Source organism: Eptatretus burgeri, chromosome 11, assembly GCF_056783735.1.
Source record: "Eptatretus burgeri isolate ZD-2024b chromosome 11, Ebu_testis_v1, whole genome shotgun sequence".
NCBI classification, from domain to species: Eukaryota; Metazoa; Chordata; class Myxini; order Myxiniformes; family Myxinidae; genus Eptatretus; species Eptatretus burgeri.
This window is the reverse complement of record NC_140971.1, coordinates 88,887,905-88,903,575: the sequence shown is the minus strand read 5'-3', so window position 1 is coordinate 88,903,575 and position 15,671 is coordinate 88,887,905. Positions and strand designations below refer to the sequence as shown.

Here is a 15,671-nt window from a genome sequence, read left to right as displayed (position 1 = left end):
GTAAGTGGTCAGGAGCTCAAGAGGGCCGAGGAAGGACTTTGCACGACGGAGGATTCCCAGTCGGCGACTGGCTTTTGAGGCAAGGTTGGAAATGTGACTTTCCCAGGAAAGGTCATGGCAGATAGTGAGACCCAGAAGCTTGAAAGAAAAGACTTCTTCCAGAGGATTGTTGAGAAAGTGGATGCCGGGGTTTTGTAAACGGTCCTTTCGAAGAGACATAGTGAGAGTGTGAGATTTGTCTGGATTGAAAGACATGTTCCACGTGTTGGACCAGTTTGTGATTTTATCCAGATCTGCAGTGAGCGAAGAAGCTGCTGCTTGCCGGTCTGAGGGATGACAGATGGTACGGCAGAGGGTGGAGTCATCGGCAAAGAGAAATAGAGGATTTTCCAGAGAGTCCGAGAGATCATTGATGAAAACCAGAAAAAGAACAGGGCCCAGAACGCTACCTTGAGGAACTCCAGCCTGCACAGGAAGAGGGGATGAAAGAACTCCATTTAGGGCCACACGTTGACTGCGACAGGAGAGGAAGTCTGCGAGCCATGAGTGGAGATGGCCTTGGATACCATAGGAAGAGAGTTTGGTGAGTAGGGCAGGGTGCCAGACTGTGTCAAAAGCACGTGATATGTCCAGGGATACGGCTCGGATTTCCTGTCTGGCATTGAGGACCTCCATCCATTGATGGGAGAGCAGTAGCAGCATATCTAGGGTAGAGTGACCTGGTCTGAAACCAAATTGATGATTGGAAATCAAGCCATTGGAGAAGAGGAAGGATTTAATGTCTGAAGCGATGATGGATTCCATAACCTTGCTGATGATTGGGAGAAGGCTGATTGGTCTGTAGTTACAGGGATCTGTTTTTGCACCTTTTTATGCAGGGCAGTGATGTTAGCAGATTTCCAAGCAGATGGCAGATGACCTTGGGAAAATGAGAGGGTGAATAGAACAGAGAGAGGGTGAGCAAGAGCAGAAGAGCAGGCTTTGAGGACACGTGGGCTGATGCCGTCTGGACCGGTTGCAGAATCTGACTCGAGGTTTGAAAGCAAGCTCTCCACCTTGTCAGGAGAAAAGGATACAGAGTCCAGGGACAGTTGGGTGCGACTGGGTAAAGTGGGTAGAGATAGTGATGGGTTTGGGACACAAGATTTAGCTGCAAACACCGAGTTTAGACATTCAGCTTTATCACGTGTGGAATCAGCAGTGCGGCCATTTGAGGTAAGGGAGGGGATGGAGGGGGAACATACACCAGAAACAGATTTGATTAAACGCCACCAGGATTTTGAGGAGGGAGAGAGGTTTGAGAGTTCAGACTTGAGATGAGAAAGATGTTGTTTTCTGGCTCTCCTGAGGGTAGATACACACTTGTTCCGAGCTTTGTGGAAAGAACTGAGATTGCCCTCAGTTGGGTTTGCTTTCCATGAGGCAAAGGCAAGTTGTTTCAGGACAACTGCCTCGCCACAAGCTTCAGTAAACCAAGGGCGGGAGGAAGGGTAAGACAACTGAACACGAGAGGGGATAAATCTGTGCATGAGGGAGAGCAAGTTTCTTTGAAAGAATTCCCAGGATGAGTTGATGTTTGAGAAAGTAGTGATAGGAGACCAGTCTGTAAGTTTGATGGCTGCTCGGAGACCCTGCCAGTCGGCTTGAGTGAAATGCCAGACTCGACGGCGGTGAGGTGGTTCTCTGATAACAGCCAGAGAGATGTCCACTTTAACAAGGACGTGGTCAGAAGAACCAATTGGAGCGAAGGAAGAGCAGCAGATATTGTCAGGAGCACGTGTTAAGTAATATGGAATAGGCAAAGCTGAGAAGCGAACGTAGAATTCTTCTTACATTCACTTCTGAATTTACCTATAACTTGTTCACAACTGTATACGCAATTTCCGGTTACTTCGGCCTGGATTCGGGATCAGCGATCAAATAATGTAAATCACGATTAAAAATTATTTGTTGATGATGCGGGAGATATCTTTATTAAAATCAGTGGAGGAAATATACACCATCTCTGATATGTGGGTCTTTCATGTCTCCGACGATGCCTTTATCTCCTGGGACGCATCATTCCCCATGACAAAAACCGGAAGCAAAAAAAAACCCGGAAGCAAAAGGTTCATAGCCAACGACACGGATTCCAAATTGCCAGGGTATTGTATTGTTATTTCCTATTCTCTCATGTGCACGCGTTAAGTATGAAGCTCACTCCATTCGCTATCAAGAACATATTCTCCATGGAGAGTACCTCTGACGTTTAAAGTTTCGCATCGAACAGAGAAGCAGTTGCAGAGAAATAGATTTTTAAAGTTTAGGGCGAGGCCTAATCTACTGGATGTCATGGGCCTGATTTTGCCCGTGGGCCTGAGGCTTCCCATTCCTAATTTATACTGACTATCCCGTGTAAAAGTACTCCTCCTTTTCCAGTGATCTTCAGAACCTCATCAAACTACCTTCCCTTAGAGAAGTATCCCCCATTCATTGATGATTGTAGTCATTTGCCATCGGCCTCATCGGATTAAAAATTTCACATCCTCTGGCCAAGTTGGCCTCGTTCGGACGTTCATGTAACTGGAAATAAAGTCCAATTGTTTGTCATGAGCAGTGTTGCAAAAATAAAACTAAATGTAAAGAAATGTGAATTGTAATCCATGATGGAATGAACATGTCAATGTTTTCTTTGTTCAGGTTTTCAGACACTCTTGGTTGGGATTGTGTGTGGAGGGCTGTGTTTGCTCCTGTGCCTTTTATTGACTGCCCTCTTTGTAAAGAAGAAAATGAAGAAGACAAGGTTAAATAAATTGGGTAAGTGTGTCAAAAGAGGTTAAACAAAGTTTATATTTCAATCATGTTCTTGACAGAGCATCCTTGGCAAAGGTGATGCTGGGTTGTTTGCCAAATCCTTCACAGCAGCCAGTTTTAGGTGGGGCAGGAATTTTGAATTTGTTGAGGGTGTTGTCGGGAAGTTGTCTACTCTTTGAAAAGCCATCACAGGATCTTTCATCTCCACCAATCAGTGCTCACCAATCATGGGTCCTCCAGGCGAGCAACCTTCCGCCGGACGGCAAACTCAGACGGATGTCTTCGTCCTACCTGTGAAACACAAGGATGATGATATACGGCTGGGCTGACATTGAAACCCAGGTCAGACAGCTCCAATGCACACACATCGAAGCTATTGTGCCAGGTGTTTTACCCTGAAGAACAATGAATAACAAGTGCAGGAGTTTTCTGGACTTTCACACAGATTTGGTCCTAAAGTTTGTCAGGATAACATTTTCTACCCCCAGGTTACAAAGTCGTCTTCTTCATGCAATTTGTGCGAATGATTGTTCAAGTTTCTCTGTTAGTGTAAGTCACTTGAAATCGAAGGAAATATGTAAATGTTTTTACTTTCAGTGATTGTCCCCATTATTTTTAGATCCTCGTGGAGGATCTTTAAGTATTACTCACGTTGTTGTTTTTCATGTTCTTCTTGTAGACTTTTTTTGTTTCACAGCCTCCAGTTTTCATGGAAACTTCCTGAAACTTGGCAAATACATGTAAAAATACCCTGCGCAGACAGTAACCAACTCCGATTTTGAAAGTTCCTCCTAGAAAAAAAGTTATGACGTCAAAATATCTCCGCTAATGGAAATCGCCGAAAAAATTATCTCCGAAACTGGGCAAGCTTTTTGAATTCTGTTTGCGGGAATTGAACAGGGCATTCGCAGAGATGAATTACCGCACATATGATACATCACTATGACGTCATTCCTATTTTTTGTTTCACAACCCAGAGTTTTCCATCAGATCTTCGTGAAACTTGCCATGTGTATGCAGAAATCCCACGCGCAGGCAGTAACCATCTCCGATTTTGGAAATTCTTCCTTGAAAAAAAGTTGACGTCATAATATCGCCGCTAATGGAAATCGCCTATACCATTATCTCCGAAACTAGGTAAGCTGTTTGAATTCTGTTTGCGGAAATCGAACAGGGCATTAGCAGAGATGAATTATCACTATGACGTCATTCCTATTTTTTGTCATTTTTTGTTTCACAACCCAGAGTTTTCATCGGATCTTTGCGAAACTTGCCATGTATATGCAGAAATCCCACGCGCAGGCAGTAACCATCTCCAATTTTGGAAATTCTTCCTTGAAAAAAAGTTGACGTCGTAATATCGCTGCTAATGGAAATCGCCGATACCATTATCTCCGAAACTAGGCAAGCTGTTTGAATTTTGTTTGCGGGAATCAAGCCGGGCATTAGCACAGATAATTTATCGCAAACCTGATGCATCAGAAATGATGTCATATTCGTTTTATGACGTCATCATTAAGAGGACAAGGATCTTATCTCATTTGAGCTTGTTGAAAACAATGGGGGGGGGGGGGTATTGTATTATCATCGGCTCTGTCCATCTGTCACGCAGTCTTCTCCTAAACTGTTGGGCAGAAATTCACTAAACTTGGGACTTATCACCAACACGTGGCAAGAATGTGCAAGAGCAGTATGGGTCGGGTCAAAAGGTCAAATAGCAAAAAAAAATGCAATTACAGGCACATTAGTTAACATTTTAAATGAAACTTTGTCGAGGTTATCAACACTGGGGAACCATGAAATATGTAACTTTTTTGGGGGAGGATTTCACCTCCGGTTTGCCCCAGCGGGTGGGCCTTGGTGTCAGAGGGGTGAAAATGGTAATTTAAACTCACAATTTGATATTAGGTCATTCCTCGTGGAACTTTTTGCCATCTTTCAACTTTGCTTTTGATGGGAAGCGTGTGGGGATGTTTTTTTTTTTTTTTTTTTTTTTTTTTGTATACCTTGGTCGAGGCTCGTATGAGAGCGAACACACAACTCACAGCAAGGAGGCATGAGACAAGAGGGGCGGGAGTGGAAGGGACAAAACAGTGGGGAACAGACACATTAGGTGAACTGTGGAAGGGAGAGGGATGGGGATGGGACGGGGAACATGGCGAAGAGAAGATGGACATTTCAGGGACTTTCAGGAAGGAAAGTAGGAGAAATGAAGGAAGTGGGCTTGGGTGGATTATCGGGGTAGAAAAGATCGAGGATTTGGATGGGGGAAGATAAGAGGTGGTGGTGAACAGCTGTTTTGAAAGCCTGGAGGGAAGAATGGGAAAGAATAGAGTGAGGAAGTTTATTCCAAAGGCGGGAAAAAGAGGAATGAAAGAGTGAAGATGAGCAGTGATTCGTGATTTTGGTAGTTTTACCAGAAGGGGGTTGTTGGCGGACCTTGAGCGCCCTGTGGAAATGTGGTGGGGACAAATCGCAGAGAGAGCAGGGGGGGCAAGGCTGGAGAGGAGTCGGTAGAAGACAGAAAGACCACCGACCAACCTGCGGTGATTGAGTGAGAGGCCCAAAGACTCGGCTTCATTGCAGGAGATGCCGATGATCTTAAATGCCCTGGTTTCGACAGCGTGAAGCCGAGAAAGGTGGGAGGCAGGAGCACCAGCCCAGAGGGGAGAGCAGTACTCCATCAGGCTACGGACAAAAGCTTTGTAAGTGGTCAGGAGCTCAAGAGGGCCGAGGAAGGACTTAGCACGACGGAGGATTCCCAGTCGGCGACTTGATGGAACACCATCAACTTTGCTCTCCTGCTTTCTCCCACTTGAGGAAAACTCAGAATCCAATAATTGCCAGACTGCGATGATTTAATTTGCCAGACAAGATTTAATCTTCATTTATGCCAGATGCAGAAAACGGAAGGCGTAACACACTCGTACCATCGATCAGCAGAATCGTTTTCAGAGTCGCCAATGGGACAGGCATCGGTGCACGCTTGCCCAATGCACGTGGAGCACGTGAGAGTGTAGAATAGGCCAGCCTTGCGCCCACGTTATACCATGCGTAGTATGCTATCAGGTGGCACTGGTCACTTCGTGTTCACCGGAGACAGTATCCCATCTCTGAATTGCTATCCCCACTCAGTGGGAGACAACTCTTTGCCCGACCATTGTTGCTCTGTCGGAGTGGTACTTTGGAACCGATGAAGTTAGGGGCAAGCTTTCCAGTTGGAACCTGGTTGAGGAGACTGAGGTTCTACTGACTCGTCTCATGTACCCTATATAACGATGCTTGTCTGGATCTCTGTTCTTTTGTATGGCAGCTTGGCTGGCAGGTAGCTATCATTTCTTGGAGTGCGGCTGTGCCGCTGATGCTGTGCCCCTCTACCAGTACACTGGTACTCATTTCACCAACCTCGGAAAGATGACAGGCTGAGTCATCTCCACATGGTGTTAATTGAGCAGCCAACAAGGCTCAAACTCAGGACTATGGGATCCCAAGCCAGCCACCCAAACGACGAAGCCAACGCCAGGCTTGCTTGTCTGGAGAGGTACACCGAACTGCCCCACAAAACTTTAGGAGGAAGACAGTAGCTCACATACGCATGCAACTTCATCGTGAGTCGAGACAAAATAAGAACTCTTCCTTGAAGTCCTAGTCCTTTATGTACCATGCATAGACCAGTAGCTGAGCACAGCTGGAGATGTCTGTTGACTCGTCAGTTTAAATCTCAAATTGCTGAGGGGTACTTCTTTGATTTCCACATGTCTGTATACACCTGGGGGTTTCCTTCCCTTTAGTGCATGTATGTTGTTCGTTGTGCCGAGCCCAGCTCATTCTCGAACGACTGCAACCCAGGGTTGTCACTTCACGACGATGAACGATCGTACCGGTCGACTGCCAATCAAATGGATCTTTGTCAGTTGGGGTCTGACTTGTGAGTGACGTTACAGTTACCACTTCAACAGCACAACGTTTTTGAAACTTGTATTTCAAATAAACAGATACAAAGTCAAATGAGGAAGTTCACCATTACACACAATGTCCAATGATTCCTTCATTGAGTTGTTTCCACCCAGTGTCCCTGTCCTGCCACTACAACTCACGCATGTTCACCTCTACCACTGGGGCTGGCGAATGATCCATTCCGGTCATGTTGTTCTCACTCCATGTCCATGCAGCATCCATGGGGGTTGTCCGACGCTCGACTCGCATCACGTTGTTCTCTCTCGTAAGCTGGCCCATTCAGGATGATTGAAGAGCTCAAAGGAATTCTTTCCCGATACACAATCTTTATGAGTTTTAATCAACCTGATTATAATCAGCTGCACACGTTAACAACCACTCTGGATATTAACACGTCGTTCACTCATCGGAGTTTAATCGAGCACGGGGACGATCGATACACACAACTCATGACATGTCACCCGTCTCTCTCGACTTCCCTCTCGCGGGTTTTATATAGTAACACAGAATGATCCCGTGCCTTCCAACAAATGCGATTCTCGTCTATACTGGAAGTTTCACATTAGAACAATCTAGCATCTTCACAAATCTCACCAGGCAGTTTACAGTACAATACTGCGACCTTATCAAAATTATCTCATTACATCATTCACTGATTCGAGCGACAACAAACTTATAACATGTTTCCATCAATTTTAATCATTAATTTATAGGCATTTACCAATGCTTATCCACAAATACCACAACCAATTCTTACTGGCCATTACATCTAGCTTTGAACTGACACTGCGATTACTTGCTGTGGGACATCTACTGAAAAATCGCAGATTCTTTGATGCACAGTATCATTGTACAGTGACGCTGTGTCCAGCTTTTTAACCGCACTCTCTCCCAAAATGCAACGAACAATATCCTTGCAACATGGCAGGAGCACAGTTTCAGTGATTGTGTGCGGCTTTTTTTCTTGTCCAAGTCTCAGAGCAACCACATACGAGGCACGGAGACTAGCTTCGTTTTGCTGATTGATCTGACTGTCATGGTCAAACTGAGCGTGTTTCAGAACAAGTTCCTCCCTCTTGGAGGAGGTTCTTTGTGGAAACTTCGGGATGGCAGCTGGAGAAATGTCGTATGAGAAGGCTTGGCATCATGGATCCTTCAGACAGCACTTTGTAACGTATGACACATTGTGGAAAATCCTTTCCTCATTTATTCAGTACTGTGAAGCCAAAGGTGATGTAGCACTCACTACATGTCCTTTTATTTCCGGAAGGTGCCACCGTAATAGCGGGCCGATTACTTATTTATTTGACGAAACGTTCGTGTGAAACTAATTTCTCTTCAAAACACTAAGTTATTTTTATCTTGCCAAAATGAAGTTTTTGCAAGATATGTTAGTCAGCTTGTATGGTTTTTTTTGTTTTTGTTTGTTTGTTTGTTTGTTTGTCTGTAATCACGTATAAAAAATTCTGCAGAGCACAGTTATTGGAAATTTTTGTAACTTTGCATATCAGAGGCCTATAGAGGTCCCTTTCAGCGCAGAAAATTTTGAAGGTCAAGGTCAAAGGTCAAGGTCACTTTGTCGCAAATCAGGGGAGTCGACGAAACCCTTATTTTTTGAGTAATTTTGATCGGATCGTCTTCAAACTTCATGGGAATATAGTTCATGGTGTGGTGCTCAGCTGATTAATTTTTGGTGGCGATTGGCCTTGACCTTCAAATGTTTTTTTTTTGTTTTTTTTTGTCTGTAATCACGAAAAATCGCTCTGCAGAGCACAGTTATCATTGGAAATTTTTGTAACTTCGCATATCAGAGGCCTATAGAGGTCCCTTTCAACGCATAAAATTTTGAAGGTCAAAGGTCAAGGTCACTTTGTCGCAAATCAAGGGAGTCGACGAAACCCTTATTTTTTGAGTAATTTTAATCGAATCGTCTCCAAACTTTATGGAAATGGAGTATATGGTCTGGCGCTCAGCTGATTAGTTTTTGGTGGCGATTGGCCTTGACCTTCATGGTTAGCGCCTGAGTTCAAACATATTTGACCCCAAGGTCAAATTTTCAAGTTTTAGGAACCATAATGACGTCATTTGGTGATGTTATGAGGAAAACACATATTTTTCATGGTTACTCTGTAGAACGATTCTCATCGGAATCTCTCGTAGGCAGATATTCCTCAAGGAGTCGCTCCTGGTGGATAGCAGCTCTGTTCACCTCAGTGTGACCATAAAGAAGTCACACGTGGTCACCTTTTGGCAAGATACGGGTCATTTTTTTATTTCAATGTTATTTTGTCTGAAACAATAACATATATTTCCTAAACAATAGTTATGGCAAATTCATTGATTTAAAAATAATAATGTAGAAAATGTAGTCCTTCCAAGTTCCATGGTGATGCAGGCAATAACGACTCATTACTTCGTTTAACGGCCACCAAAAAAAGAGTGTGAATTATCAATTTACATCATATTAACTTGAAGGTTAAACAGGATTTGCATAGTCCATCACTGAATTTGGAAACCAACTATTATTGAGGTCAAAAGGCCAACTCAAGGTCAAATTTATAAAATCATCAAATTTCCTCTGAAAAATCATCAATTTTCATCTGATTGACCTGAGCTTTGATTAAGATTGTCAATTTTATTCTTAATAGAAATGGACAATTTGATGTAACCAGAGCAACCTTTGGAGGAAAGGGGGGGGGGGTGGATTTTGGAAGTATCATGCTCTGCACGTCTTTTTCTTGTTTATTTGCTTGTGTGCAAGGTATCTCAAAAAGTTGTGGACGGATTCGGATGAAATTTGGTGGGCAGGTTGGGTTTGTGACAAGGACGAACTGATTAGATTTTGGTGAAAATCCGAATCGGATCTGGATACTAGAATTTTAAAGGGATTCTTCACTATCGAGAGATCGGGCCAAAAACGACATATAACACTATCTCAAAAAATTGTGGACGGATTAGGATGAAACTTGGTGGGCACATTGGGTGTGTGTCCACCAAGTGGACGAATTGATTGAATTTTCGTGAAGATCCGAATCCGGATACGAGAATTATTTAATTTCCAAAGTGATTCTTCACCATTGAGATGGGGCTAAAACTATATTTTGCATGATGTTTCAATAATTTATTGAGCCTGATGTGTTGGATTGGATCAGGCATTTTGCAGCAGAGGTACGCGCTCTACTGAGTGTCCTTCCAGTTGTTCTTGGATTGACCCTTCACCATTTACCGTGACCACCAAACTATCTACTCCATTAATAAATTATTTGAAAATCTGACATATTTACACTTGTTCTGTATACATTTTAATGGAACTTATCGTTGTTCTCTTCACACTCCTTTCTAATTTTTTTTTTCTTCACAATTCTCTTTATTCATTCTAATTCTTGTCTTTCTTCTCCTATTTGCTCTCTATTTCTCTCTTTCATTATCAGCCTGTCGAAGGAGAAGTGACTTGTTGCAGAAAGCTTTCTGTGAGGCTCACTTGGCTGTGCCTGGATGGGTTTGAGGGTAGTGGAGTCGCGGCTGAAACCCGAATCCTATCCAGGTTCCTCCTGATGACTCCATCTTTGCTCTTTAATTCTTCGGGTTCCTTCTTGGTCTTCCGTTTGATTACTTTGTTGATTAAAAATAATAATAAACATTAAATTTGAAAAAGAAACAAAAAACTTAGTTTGGTGACTCTGCCGCGTACCCCCGAAGATTCTCTTCGCTCAAGCCTTGGTTTGAATCCCAACTCAATTATAAACCATCAGACTGGTCTTCTGCAGTCAGGGTGTAGCATCTGTGCGTGCTGTCCCTGACTGGCACCCGAGCAAAATTCCTAATTCCTGCCCAAGAAAGGCAACGGCAAACCACCAAGTGCAATTCTTGCCATGAGCATGCTTTGGCAGCATTAAAGCTGCCTTCGGGATGAGTATCGGGATTAGTTCAGTTTTAGAGATGAGTTTGACGCTGAGTTTCTTTTGGTGGTTACCAAGTATTGTTTGTATAAATATGGCGGGACAGTTTGAACAGTGCTCTCTATGTGACATCTTCTTTCAGGAAACCAAGAGAACGTGGAAAACGATGAGAAATGCATGGAAGTGGTAAGATAATAATTCACGTCTCATCATGAAATGACTCTGAGTTTGCACAAAAGACTTCAAATCTTCTTTTTCTTTTTCTTTATTACTTGCTTCGACTTTTCATTTCAATGTTATGCTTTGATGAGGTTTACTCTTCACCAAGCGATATTAAATGGCTGCAGTTTCACCATCTAAATCTAAATGACAAAAATGTTGCATCAGACAGCCCACCTGCGCTGGGGGTACAACCCCCAAGAGTGGCTGAAGTGTTGAAATTCCTGCATTCTAATTACTACAAAGTCGACCACCACCCACCCCCCCCCCCAACAAGGATTTCCCATTTTATAACCGAACCAGGCGGTGTTTGTCTGGGAAGGCAGGGGAACAGGAAAACGCTTGTTACAATTAAAAGGGGGTTTATTTACAAAGTATTTTGGGGAAAGGGTAGACAAGATGCTCAAATGGTTCAGGTATGATGGCCCAAGAACACAAGAGAAGAGAAAGAAGGAACACGAAATCTTATGTACATTGAGAACTAAAAATAACTCGCATATGGTGCTGAAAAATACCAGATTCACACAACGAAGGGGGAACAGGCAAGGACTTTAGTCGGCCACGAGCTTGGCTTCGTGTAGTTGGTGTGGTCATGCAGGTTGATGTGGTGCAGGCAAAGTGCGGCTCGGGACGTGATGAGTAGGAATGGCAAGCTGTCCGATCTCTCGAACACACCCTCTGTGGGCAGCAACGAGAGAGAGAGAGGGACACGGACACAAACACGACGCGCGCACAGACACGGACACAAACACGACGTGCGCACAGACACTGACACAAACACGACGCGCGCACAGACACGGACACAAACACGACGCGCGCACAGACACGGACACAAACACGACGCGCGCACAGACACTGACACAAACACGACGCGCGCAGACAGACAGACAGACGCGACGCGCGCACAGACAGACAGAGGCGACGCGCACAGACGGACAAACGTGACGCGCATGCAGACACAGACAGACAAACGCGACGCGCGTAGACGTGACGTGCGCAGACAGAGACAGAAGCGACGCGCGTGCAGAGAGACAGACAGACAGACAGACGCGACGCGCACAGACAGACGCGCGCGTAGACAGACAGATGCGACGCGCACAGACAGACATGCGCGTAGACAGACAGACGCGACGCGCGCAGACAGACGCGCGCGTAGACAGACAAACACGATGCGCGCAGACAGACAAACGCGACGCGCCCAGACAGAGACAAATGCGACGCGCGCAGACAGACGCGAGCACAGAGACACAGACAGACGTGACACACGCGCAGACACAGACAGACGCGACGCGCAGACAGACAGACAGACAGACATAGACAGACGCGACGCGCGCAGACAGACAGACAGACATAGACAGACGCGACGCGCGCGCAGACAGACATAGACGCGACACGCGCAGACAGACAGACAGACAGACATAGACAGACGCGACGCGCGCAGACAGACAGACAGACAGACATCGACAGACGCGACGCGCGCAGACAGACAGACATAGACAGACGCGACGCGCGCGCAGACACAGACAGACAGACAGACATAGACAGACGCGACGCGCGCGCAGACAGACATAGACAGACGCGACGCGCAGACAGACAGACAGACGCGACGCGCGCAGACAGACAGACAGACAGACAGACAGACAGACGCGACGCGCGCGCACAGACAGACATAGACAGACGCGCGCACGCAGACAGACATAGACAGACGCGACGCGCGCGCAGACAGACAGACAGACAGACGTGACGCGCGCAGACAGACAGACAGACAGACAGACGCGACGCGCGCGCAGACAGACATAGACAGACGCGACGCGCGCGCAGACAGAGACAAACGCGACGCGCGCAGACAGACGCGAGCACAGAGACACAGACAGACGTGACACACGCGCAGACATAGACAGACGCGACACGCGCGCAGACAGACATAGACAGACGCGACGCGCGCGCAGACAGACATAGACAGACGCGACGCGCGCGCATACAGACAGACAGACGCGACGCGCGCGCAGACAGACATAGACAGACGCGACGCGCGCGCAGACAGACAGACAGACGCGACACGCGCGCAGACAGACAGTCAGACGCGACACGCGCGCAGACAGCCAGACAGACGCGATGCGCACGCAGACATACAGACAGACGGCGCGCACAGACAGACAGACAGACGCGCATACAGACAGACAGACGCGACGCGCACAACACACAGAGAGACAGACACGACACGACACACGACGGACACGCACGACCGACACGCACGCACGACCGACACACACAGAGAGACAGACACGACACGACACACGACGGACACGCACGACGGACACGCACGCACGACCGACACACACAGAGACATGACACTGACACACACACAGACATGACACTGACACTCACACACAGACACGACACTGACACTCACACACAGACACGACACTGACACTCACACACAGACACGACACTGACACTCACACACAGACACGACACTGACACTCACACACAGACACGACACTGACACTCACACACAGACACGACACTGACACTCACACACAGACACGACACTGACACTCACACACAGACACGACACTGACACTCACACACAGACACGACACTGACACTCACACACAGACACGACACTGACACTCACACACAGACACGACACTGACACTCACACACAGACACGACACTGACACTCACACACAGACACGACACTGACACTCACACACAGACACGACACTGACACTCACACACAGACACGACACTGACACTCACACACAGACACGACACTGACACACACACACAGACACGACACTGACACTCACACACAGACACGACACTGACACTCACACACAGACACGACACCGACACTCACACACAGACACGACACCGACACTCACACACAGACACGACACCGACACTCACACACATGATACGCACGACACGACACAAGTCGGGTGAATATACTGATTCTGGCTCACTTTTCCCCATGTAAATGAATGGCGGATTTTCAGCGAATCATTTTTTTACCCTAAAAATAAACCCCCTTTTTATCCCAAGGTATATTTATTTGTCTCCCCTTTTAACCTTGGGGCACTCTTTTCATATAACCAATGCAATAAGATAAAGATTTGTTAAAGTAGTAATGTGATTTGTTAAAGGTGATTCTAAAGAAATATCTGAAACATGTAAGCCTTGGGGCACTCTTTTTCAAATAACCAATGCATATTGTTTCACTCACTCATTGAACCGATAAAGATTTGTTCATTCTCAAATTCCTTCATTAGTATGATTTTCTTTGCACAATAATCCCCATCTAAAATATTTAAAAATAAAACATTTCAATCTTTATATTTTTTAAGATACGCCTTTTGTGTTATTATGAAATGATTCGTTCAGTTTCGTAAAATGCAGAAGTGTTTTCAAACTTCAGTTGCCGTGGAAATGTCTCAGGTTGTTTGAGTATGTCTCTCCCAAGGCAAATATTTCCAGAATTACGAAGTTCATGAAAAACAGGAAGCTGTATCCATTGTTTTTTAAACCCGGGAAAGTTTCCAAGATAAGGCAATTTCCTCATCGTTGTCTTATAAGTGATTCGCCAGACAAAGTTTATGCCAGATGGGATTTTCATTTTTGCCATCTTGTACTCATGGTTAATAACTGAGACATGAACTATCTTTCATTTGACGAAGAAAACAGCTCACCACAAAGTTGGTAAGTTTGTGTATGGTTTCCTCTTTGAACGATAAAGCAATTGATTATAAATTAAATTGTGATAATGCTAATATATTTTTTTTTCTGGCAGGTCCTTTGAAATGTACGAGTTGGAAGAAGAGCAATTTACATATCACGACGAGGTGCATGAAATTAATGCTGTTATTGAAGAGGTTGGAAGAGAATATCATCTTGGAAGAGAATTGAAAAACATTTTTAACCCTTAGATGCATCAGTGGGTCAAAATGACCCAATTTGGATGTAAAATTGCAATCTCTTTTTTGCACTCATGCATTTAAGGGTTAATGACTGGCACGAAGTCTTATCACGGCCTCTGATCGAGTGAATTGAATCAAAGGTGAGACACGTGCTTGTGTGTGTGTGTGTGTGTGTGTGTGTGTGTGTGTGTGTGTGTGTGTGTGTGTGTGTGTGTGTGTGTGTGTGTGTGTGTGTGTGTGTGTGTGTGTGTGTGTGTGTGTGTGTGTGTGTGTCTTTGTCCCTGCCTATCTCTCCATCTCTCTTTCTCTGTTTATCTCTCTGTCTGTCTGTCTATACCCTTGACTTTTTTTTTTTCAGCTCGATCACACAACATAATCTGTTGAAGGAATCTGGTGAAACATGATGTTCTGAAGGTAAATGTTTCTGAATTATTATTTAGTTATTTATTCTTTTATTAATATCACTCTTTTGAGTTGGTTGTTGGTTGTATCATTAGTTTGGACGTGGTTATGTCAGTACACTGGAATTCATTTGTAAGACAAAAGCCACTTTTTTTTGAGACAAAAGCCTTCTGGTGTGTTAATGCAGTGGTCAACAGGGGCTTGAACTTAGAACCAACAACAGGCTTATTAATATCACCATGTAATTATCTTTATATACCCTAATGGTTATTCACTTTTTGTTTCAAAGCAGAATATGGTGTCTGAGTTTCAAAATCACAAGACATCTGAAGAAGATTGCTGGGAAAGATTATACATTCTCACAAATGAATATTTAATATTATCAATGTTGATTAATTATATTTGTTTTGTTTACAATTATCTGATTCTTAACAACAAAAAGAGGGGGTGGGAGGTGTGGGGGTTGGAGGGGGGTAGGTGT

At 44.9% G+C, this 15,671-nt stretch overlaps 1 protein-coding gene across 10 annotated transcripts in view; it reads left to right on the top strand.

Moving 5' to 3' along the window:
* LOC147017580 (uncharacterized) overlaps positions 1-15,671 on the top strand; it is an 86,237-nt gene that overhangs the window by 48,482 nt on the left and 22,084 nt on the right. For 5 of the 10 annotated variants that reach the window (XM_085847303.1, XM_085847301.1, XM_085847302.1 and 2 more), the window contains 6 exons: positions 2,680-2,796; positions 10,792-10,835; positions 14,549-14,570; positions 14,662-14,928; positions 15,147-15,202; positions 15,480-15,630. In XM_085847303.1, coding sequence (XP_085703429.1) covers positions 2,680-2,796; positions 10,792-10,835; positions 14,549-14,570; positions 14,662-14,777 — 299 coding nt within the window. In that variant the 3' untranslated portion in view covers positions 14,778-14,928; positions 15,147-15,202; positions 15,480-15,630. Of the gene's footprint in view, positions 1-2,679; positions 2,797-3,008; positions 3,136-10,791; positions 10,836-14,548; positions 14,571-14,661; positions 14,929-15,146; positions 15,203-15,479; positions 15,631-15,671 lie in introns of those variants that run through there. The other 5 variants (XM_085847300.1, XM_085847309.1, XM_085847305.1 and 2 more) reach the window with 5 other exon arrangements.